The 9,737-nt window shown below is 40.2% G+C and overlaps 1 protein-coding gene across 8 annotated transcripts in view; it reads left to right on the forward strand.

Moving 5' to 3' along the window:
• The window catches only part of Dcun1d4 (defective in cullin neddylation 1 domain containing 4), a 73,493-nt gene extending 64,029 nt beyond the window's left edge, over positions 1–9,464 (forward strand). For 5 of the 8 annotated variants that reach the window (XM_008851562.3, XM_029555217.1, XM_008851565.3 and 2 more), the window contains 3 exons: positions 3,474–3,578; positions 5,577–5,679; positions 5,902–9,463. In XM_008851562.3, the coding sequence (XP_008849784.1) occupies positions 3,474–3,578; positions 5,577–5,679; positions 5,902–5,957 (264 nt within the window). In that variant the 3' untranslated portion in view covers positions 5,958–9,463. Of the gene's footprint in view, positions 1–3,473; positions 3,579–5,576; positions 5,680–5,901 lie in introns of all 8 variants that reach the window. The other 3 variants (XM_008851563.3, XM_029555219.1, XM_029555220.1) reach the window with 2 other exon arrangements.
• Positions 9,465–9,737: the final 273 nt, after the last annotated feature.

Genomic DNA, 9,737 nt, shown 5'->3' on the forward strand with positions numbered 1-9,737 from the left:
TTATTTCTTTCTCTCTCTCTCTCTCTCTCTCTCTCTCTCTCTCTCTCTCTCTCTCTCTCTCTCTCTCTCTCCCCCCCGCCCGCCTCCCTCTCTTCCTCTTTTCCTGTCTCCCTCTCTTCCCTCCCTCTGACCAGGACACATACTCTTATGTCTACTACCACTGCTTACAGAGGAAGGCTTTTGACTTCACTTTTCAGCTTGTAACCAGCATCTGCCCTTGATCTTTGGACTCATGACTGTATCTGTTGCTTCTTAGATCTAGCTAGTCTGTTAAAAAGCTTTGGGATTTTTTTTCATTGAAGATTTTGGTTTTTTCATTATAAACTTAATAACCCACAATTGTTCTTTGTCTTTCTAAGTGTCATACCATTAAAACAGTGAAATTTTGAAAATAGATCACCTGGAGCAGTTAGGGACTCTGATAAAGCAGATGCAGATGTGTGAGTCTTTTAAGATTCATTTTTGTAATGTCAGAATTACTTTACATATTTATAATTCTTTGTTTCAGTTTTTGTTAAGTCATTTGTGGTACTTGAAGAAAAAAATGTTAAATCTTACAGACCTACCCTAGATGGTCTCACATAAATAAAGGCACTGTAACAAAAATATTAGGAACTCTAAAATCGGACCTGAACAAAACTTTATTATTTCTCTACACTGGTTGCTACCTGTCTTTACTGTCGGGGTACATTCCTTCTGTGCAGACATCTTAAGAGTATTTCAAGTAGTACCCTTCGTTTTGGGGGCTGTACTATTTAGAGTCTTGATATTCTGCAGCTGCTGTTATTAATATATATTTAAGGAAAACAAGGTGTAGCGGCTTCTCGTGAGGGATTGGTTTATCTTGACCTCTGTTTATATTATTATTTGAAAAATAATGCAATTGTTTTCTTTATATTAAAAAATTAAAGTTTGCAAAGTACATTTGGGGTCATGAGGTAGGTAGAAGGGGAGACGAGTTTCCATTTCCTCCCCTTTTAACCATGCTGTGGCGCCTCATGATGCTGACTGATGGCTTCAGGAGCCTTTCTGCTTGATTCTGAACTTGGGATGCAGATGCTTACTGATCTGCCCCTTGCTTCTTGGTGTTCCATGAGCCGAAGTTCACAGAGGGGTGTTGACTATTGTACTTTCTTGAAAAGAGCTCTTGAATGTCTTTGCTTTACTCTTCAATTTGAAAGGTGATTTTTTTTTTTAAATGCCCATTATTCTGATGGAGTTCTGAGAGAACCAGTTCACTTTTATCAGGAGCTCCTTTGCAGCACATAACTGTGTTGTCAGAAGACCTGGGAGTGTCTCTGTTCTGATACACGAGAGTGTATTTGTGTGGGCTCTCTTCACTGTAATGTTCCTAGGACTTTTTAGTGTTTCTCATCTTGTTCATTGCATTTGGCCGTGAGACCACCGCGGGCACTGTTGGTTGTCAGTGAGATGCCGCTGTTCAGATGGTGGAGTGCATCCATATCTCTCTCTTATTTGCTAGGCAGAAGATGGTGTTAGTGATTGGGAGCTGCTGGCTGCACCCTGCAGAGCAGGAGTGAGCGAGTGCTGTTCAGCTGTCCAGTCCTGTGAGTCTCATGCCTTCTCTCCATGTTCTGGCATGGCCGCCAAATACATGACAACCCCTCCTGATCAGTTTGTCAGATGGCTGCATTGTTGTGGTCTGTCAGGTCTTCTGTACCTTTTTTCCTTTTTGTTGCCACAGTGTATGTCTGTCATGATCGGGGGAATAGGCATCGGTGATATGTGAAGGCCCAGTATGTATCAAAGCCAGACTACAGATTTCAGGGATAGTGAATGGTTATAAACTTGGCAAAAGAAAACTTTTTAGAGTGCCAGTGTGGTCAGCCACTGTTGCATGAACTTTTGTTAAATGAACTTTGGCCAGATCTTGTGGTGCCATGTGTGTTTCTAAGCAATTTACTGATTTTTCTTGTGGATTGCCTCATGGTAGTGTAGTGTGCTGTTGTTTGCCATGCCTGCTTTACAGGCACAGTGCATCACAAAAGCAGAACACTTGAAGCACAACGAACTAACGAGGGTTGGCAAGACAGGCCATCTTTAGACACCTCTTCTGTCCTCTTCCCTTGGGAATGAGCCCTGTCGAGGCAGGACTGGACCCGCTGGTTGGCCAAAGGACAGGCAGAGAGCATTATAGAAAAGACCCCCTCCCTTCACCCCATGTGCAAAGAACTGTGGGACTGGAACGCCCTATTCCATCATCAAACTTAAGTTGTGTGGCCTTGAACAGAGAACGGTGGTGCACTGCCATTTGAGCCGGCCAGTTCATGAGCGGCTGCTACATGGCTGAGAGAAGACCTCTTTTTTCTTCCTTAAGTGGTGGGTTTCCATTACTTCATCTCTCTCATTTGCTGCTGTTGAGTGAGGCTTTACATTTCCGTATTACTTAAGTCTTCCTCTCTGAAAATCAGTGTCATGGGAAGAATTTCATTGTGTACTAAACAGCACTTTGCTGTTAGTGTCGTAGATGTGTGTGACTGTTTATGTGGCTAATAGTGGTCATAGCACCATCCTTTAATATGCTGAACACTGACACTCCAGTGGATAGCCAAGCACTTCCCCCTTCATAGAAAAGTCTTTGCCGATTTCCACTTTAGTTAAGATACCACGTGAGGATTAACTACAGTTGTGTAATTCCCTCCTATGGCTTCAGAGCATCCTCCTTTCCATAGAAACTGCCTACTTGAAAACGTTTAAGAAAAACAGAATAAGAAATTAGAACATTTCATTACAAATAAAAGTGGGATGGGCATACTCTTGTGTTCTGTTTTCTGGTTGCCCTGTGAGATTACTGTTTACTTAATTATTAGATACTCTGCTAAGGTCATGTGTAAGACATGCCAGGTAAGGACTGTGGAGATAAACCCTATTTCCCAGAGCAGGTGGATGAACATGTCTTGTGATTGGGAGAGACTCTCTAGGGCCCCAACACTTAATGGGAACTGAATTTAGTTCCAGCTTATTTAGGTAGGAGAAAAATATTTACTCCATGAAATGAAACTGGAAGCATGCATTCCTGAGAAAACCCAATTCCCAAACATGAAAAAAAAGAGCAAAGCCCTTAAACTCCATTTCGTTAAGCTAAGGGCTTTAGGATTAGTGATTATGAGTCTGGTAATTATCATATAAATGTGAAACAAGTCACTAAGTTGTAGAGTTTTCTTTCCCATGAAATGACTTTAAAAACTAACACTGCAAAATTGAGTTTTGCATTAGGGTGATATTATTCAATTGACACGAATCTTTCTCAAAGTAAATTCATATGTAACACTCAAATGATGAGGCTTTCTGTGTATTTGCCTGACCATTTCCATAGCTCCTGTTGAGGGTTTTATGATGCATAATAAATGAGCTATGTACTCATTTCTTACTGGAGTGAAATACACATTTGGATTATTGGAATTTGTGATTTAGAAGCATCTGGCTTATCCTTGTTTTTGTTTGTTAAACAGGAAAAGGACCAGCGCAGCCTAGACATAAACACTGCCAAGTGCATGTTGGGACTGTTATTAGGAAAAATCTGGCCCCTTTTTCCAGTTTTTCACCAATTCTTAGAGGTACCAAATTATTTTATGAAATGTATGTTTGCTTGCTTAGAACTACCAATACTTTAACCTTTTTGTGAATTTTATTTGTTGTGCCTTTCTGCTCATAGGACTTATGGTGCCTAATTGCTGTCAGTCAACAACTGCCCGTCTTCTTGGAGTGTGTCTGTGTGTGCATGTCATGTCGCGTGCATCATCCGCCTGAATGTCCATCTGAACAGCCACAGCTCTCCCTCTCTACTTCTTTTTCAGCCCCAGATAGAGGCTTTGCTGGTGTTTAGATTTCTACCTCTTTATAACAATAGAAATCAAGGTTTACTTTCTTTATAGCCTTACATGAATTTCTAGCTTTATTAAACCAAGATTAAAACACAGCCATCTGCCTCTCACTAAAACTAGTTTGTAATCTGTTCTTATCTACTCTTGTCTCCAAGTAACTTGGGAAGTACTTGGATGGATGTACGTGCTGTGTTAGGTACACTGGCAATGTCTCCTTCAGTTTAAATTCACATTAGCTCCATGTCAGAAGCAACCCAGCATTTGATTGCATCATTGCTATTTGCTTTTGTAGTGGTCAGAAATTTTGAACTGCCTATTATGAGAACCTGACTTTGTTGAAATGTCCTTCTGCTGAGCCTGGAAGAATCCAAGTCGTGTTAGAGTTACTTGGGCTGTCACATGTGGCATATGCCTTGGTCCCCTCCTATTCCAAGCCCTTTGAAAAATGTCCTGTGCTTTCAAGGATGAGGGTGTAGGGTCTTTGAGAAAATCCTGGGTCTTAACCCAACTCCAACTTCAACTTGAAATAGTCTTTCTTACAACTTGCTTTTTGTAATGGTCTGGAAAACTTAACAACTGGTATAATTCTTTAAAGAGTCATATTAGAAAGTGCCTGTAACATTACTAACTAGGACTCCATGAAAAAGGTAATAAAAAACTAGTTATTAATATAAGTGTTTTTGCCATGATGGTCCATTCAACATAAAATCTGTTCTAATGTCTGAGAGTCCCATGAGATATAAGCCCCCACTATTTGGAACAGATGTGAAAATAGGTTCTTGCCTGCAGTGAGCTCAGTAGGATTTGAGCCTGCATGTGAAGGATCCTTTGCCTGAAAGACTGGCTGGGAGTAAATTTGACTTTGCCCAGTCCCAGGAACACCAGACTGTTTCCAGACTGGTTTTCACTTTTAGGAGCTTAGGAAGTTAAGCTTGCAGTCTGTGCTTCACTCTTGCATTAGTTTGTGTTTTCTTTCAGAGAGAGGCAACCATCCTTCCATCCCGGCTTTTCCGTGTCTGCACCCTCAAAACCATTGGCTCCACTGACTTTTTGCCTTTTTTAAAAGAACATAATTGTATTGTTTTACTATGTTCCTGATTTTTAATCATAAGGATTTAAATTTTTTTAAATCTTCAGGAATACTGTGTTTTAAAATCTGCCTGTAACATCTCTTCTTTAAGAGGGATAGAGCACCTACTTTTAACTATTCTAGCTTCATTTTTAAGGAGAGGGGTGGCAAGAGCTCCTGGCAGCATTTACATAGGTTTCTGGGGTCACTGATCCTGGTACATGCACTTCAAGCCAGCAGTCTGGCAGTGAGTGGTACTGATCATGTTGGGTTATTGATGGAACCCACTCCTCATGTAGCCACTTACTCTGTACCAAGTACTGGATGAAGCACTTTCTAGAAGTGGCCTAAGTTCTCTCATTTAATCCTTGTGGCATTGCTATGAAGTAGATTCTGTCCCCAGTTCAGAAATGTCACTTCTGAGGGCATACGTGTGTTTCTTTGATACGCTTATCATCTTGAGTTATGCCCTTAGGATGATTTTGTAATGAGAAAGCTGTCTTCTTAAATTCTACTCTTGCTCTCTCTTTATCTTCTAGATTGGTGTTTCTGTAGAAAGGGTCAACCCATAGGAACTTTCTTAAGTTGGTTAACAGAGACACTGAAACTACCCCATTCGTTCATTTTAGGTGTCATTAATCCGTATTATTTCCCCCCATCAGCAATCAAAATACAAAGTGATTAACAAAGACCAGTGGTGCAATGTGCTGGAGTTCAGCAGAACGATTAGTCTGGACCTCAGCAACTATGATGAAGATGGAGCATGTGAGTACTGGGTGCCGAGTGACCTCTCCTTCCTCCCTGGAAAAAGCCTCCACACCTGTTCTTTCTCCCTCCCCCCAGCCTGCCTCCTCTCTCGCTTTTACTCTTTTCCTTCCTCCCTCCTTCCTTCCTGCTGATGGAATCAAGGGCCCATGCATGTCGGGTGAGTGCCTCTGAGCTATCTCCCCAGTCCTCATGTCAGTTTTGTTTTTGTTTTTCCTCCAGGGCCAGTTTTGTTGGACGAATTTGTGGAATGGTATAAAGACAAACAGATGTCCTAGGATTTTATGCATAGCAGCGAAAGAGTCACTGTTACTACAGTTATGTCACCCATTAGCCATAAATTGCTGTTTGTATCAAAGCGCATGCTGCTTTTCTTGCACTGTCTCCCTCTTGCAGGGGTGTTTTGGTGTCTGCTATTGAATGGGCCAGCTCTGCTTGCTGTGTAGCATTGTGCTCTGGGAAGGCTGCTTTGCAGTTTGTATTTACACTACAGATTGGTGAATTTGCCAATGTCCTCACTGTGATTATGTGTACATTGCTGTTTAAATTTTGTATATGTGTATAAAAAGAAAAGCTTCACCTAGAGATTATTTCTGCAGAAATGTATTGTAAAAATAACCTTGTGGCATATTTCTAGTCCCTTTTTCAAATGAACCAATTATACTTCATTTGGTCTCAAATGTAGCATTTCAGAAAACCTGACAAAGCAAGCATTACCGTGAGCAGACATTGCCAGAATTAACCTCCAGTTTATGAGGCCAAACTTGGGGAAGGAGGTGGGAGTCGTGACTTGCAATGGCATGTGCCAAATATGATTTGGTTTACTTGACAATTTGAGAATTTTAAAATGACGAAAGTTACAGTTATTTGCACACACAACATGCACCATGCCACAAGCATTTCCAACATGAAAGGTAGAGATTTTTGTTTTTTGTTTTTAATGTTAACACTGTTGGTAACTTGAATTAGGTACAAGTAAATACGTTAAAATTACACCTTATTTTAAATTGAAGTTTAATTCCCCGCCCACTCCCCACCTTGCATTATTCTAGCCAGTGTTTGATCTGCTGATGTTTTCTATGCCACTGTAAGTAAGCTGTATCTCACCAACTCCATGAGCCTCCTGATTCACTGGTAGTTATAACTGTGGAGGACTTTCAGTTGTGGCTTGAATTTTTAGTTACTCTTTCATGGTGTCTGTAATTTCCTTGGGTTCTTGAAAAAAAGAGCTAAAAGTAAGAGATGTTCTGTTTTACTTTCTGTCTTTGTTTCTTCCATGCCAGGCTTTCTCTGGCGATGTGCCCATTGCAGGCAGTGGACACGAAACCACCAGCATTGAGCTAACCCTGTTTACACTGGTACCCTTCCCAGAGGGGCCATGTGTCATTCCCTGAGTCGCATATACAGAAGGGGCATAGCCATTACTTACATGGATGGGAAAACCAGAGCAAACATGATAGTGTTTTTAGGTCTGTATTTTATGTATTTTATTTTATTTTACTTTTTGCCTTGCTGTTTGAGGAAATGTATAGATAACAGGTTTTTCACCCCCCAACTATCTGGTGCTATTGAACGACTAACTCAGTCCCTGAAGTTTTGTGAAAACACGTCTAAGGACTTAGTAAAGAGCTGAGGGCACATTTGACAGGCAGATGGTGTGGTGGGGTAAGATCCTTGCTTGCCTGAGCTCTGATGACTGGAGGATGTTGGGATTATTGGCCAAAAAAATCTACATGAAATGTGAACCTTTAAATGGCATTAAATGAATGAAGCACACAGACAGCTGCCCTTGAGTACTGTTTTATAGTTGCTTTTTAAAGTCAGATTTTCATATTATTTTTTCCCCTGATTGAACCACCAAAGACAGAAATTTTGTATGTATATACAGTGTGTTTGCATATACAAAATCATGATGCGGTAGAATACAACTACTTGCCTTTTTCTACCAAATAATAAAGTTTGGTATGCTGTGAAATAAGCTAGAAGTTCAAAACAAAACAAAACCCCCAAGTCAGTAGTGATTCAGCATACTTCACTATCCCTTGTCTGTAGTCTCCCTTACAAACTAAGATCTGCAAAGAATGGACACTGTTACTGGGAAGCCTGGGCGACTGAGGCTGCTGTGCTGTAGGGGGCCTCCCCTCGCTGCTGCCGGTGTGTGCCAGTGGGTTGGCCAGAGGCAGGCTCCACCCTGGAGAGTCAGTTCCCTTGTAGGTGTACCCAAGGTTAAAGAACCACACACTCTAAAGGCAGTTCTTAAACTGTTTTTAAATTGGATCAACTGTTGATTGCCTCAATGCAAACATGAGTCATAGATGAAATTATTTTAAATGTTACCTTAGAATCTGGAACATTTTTTAAACACTAAGCACAGTTAATCTTAGAATAAAAGGTTTGTTACCAGGGGTGAGATGCAGCATTTCATCCATAGTGAACACTTTGATGATAAAGACCCACATAGTAATGGGATGCACGGTGTGGAAGTAAGTACTCTAGGAGACTATTAAAAAACCTCCAAATATTTGATCTCTTGATCTCTAAACTGCCTTGGATAATTATTAGTTACCCTTGGTTTTCTTGATTTTTTTTTTTTTTGGCATAACTTTTCTTGGGGGGTGGGTTGAGACAGGGTCTCCCCAGCTGACCTGAAACTACCAATGTAGATCAGACTGGCCTCAATCTCACAGAGATCTGCCTACCTCTGCCTCCTGAGTGCAGGGATTAAAGGTCTGTGCCACCATGCCTGGTGCAGCTATTTTTAAGGGGAGAGAAGAGAGGAGTAATTAAGACACCTTTTCTTTAAATTGCCAAGTCACACTGATTGATCGCCAAGCACTTACCCCTGGCTGATGTTAAGGAAGTCAGGGTGCCTTCTTCCGGCTCTTCAGAACCTGGGTCTCCACCTTTCCTCTTTTCACTTGTGTTTCAAACTACGCATTGCAATACTCTGTTGTTAGGAAACACAACTTGTAGATGTTTACCACTGCAGTAGGTTGGAAATGTCATTGTTTGAGCTGCCACAAATCCCCTCTGTAGTGTTAGGTGCGCCCTTTTTTGAAGCATGAATTCTGAGTTAAATATTTATGTCTGACTAGACAAACCTCTAGATTCTGGTTTAACAACAGATTTCTGTTGCATCCCAGTCTCCATTCTAACCATACTTTCAAAGTTTATTCAGAAAGCTTTAAAAGTTTAGTTTGTGCCCTTGGTTTTTATCCTTACAACTGCTAAAATAAATACCTCTGTAAGCCTTATCCTTTATTCTTTCATATGTTGTATAATAAATGTATAGAATTTGTTGACCAACTGAAATGTTGGGCATCTGTAAATGAGACCAAAATGTGGGTTGCTTTTTTCATAAAATAATTCTATTGGGGGTGCTGTTACATGAACAGTAGCCAGCCTTTAACTGTGAATGCTTTGTGTCTTCAGTATTTGCATTCCGTTCATAAAAGCGTGCAAGTCCTGTGACTCCCAGCTTAACTAAAATACTGTCATGCCATCTAACTTGAGTACAGCAAACTGGTATTAGGTTTTAATGGAATTGATGTAAAACAATATCCCGTAAATAAAGAAGTATTTGTGTTTGGTTTCAGAACTGATTTGTGTATTTGCTCTTTCACTTTCTCTGCCAAAACCATTTAGAGTAGTTTTAAAGTACTTTATTTTGTCTCAATTTTTTCCATTCAAAAATTTTATAACTACAGCAAAAGAAAACCAAGAGTAATATGAACATCTGTATTCCCATTACTTAGAGATGTTTGCATTTCCTGGTGGCAACGTCCCACCATGTGTTTGTATGTGATTCTGTTTCTTTGAAGATCTGTACAATTCTGAGTCTTTTGAGAATAAATCACATGTGACACATGACACCTGGTGTTTTATAGAAGATGTAATCTCTGTAATGATCACCCTCAAGTTTAGCATTGATAATGTTATCTGATACAAAATTAAAATCTTTCTAATTGTACTGATAATACCCTTTATGGGTATTTTATTTTTCCTTCAGGGATAAGAATTGTATTTAATTGTCACATCTCATTAGTCTAAATCAGAAC

Source organism: Nannospalax galili, unplaced genomic scaffold, assembly GCF_000622305.1.
Source record: "Nannospalax galili isolate Female #2095 unplaced genomic scaffold, S.galili_v1.0 scaffold1586, whole genome shotgun sequence".
Lineage (NCBI taxonomy): Eukaryota > Metazoa > Chordata > Mammalia > Rodentia > Spalacidae > Nannospalax > Nannospalax galili.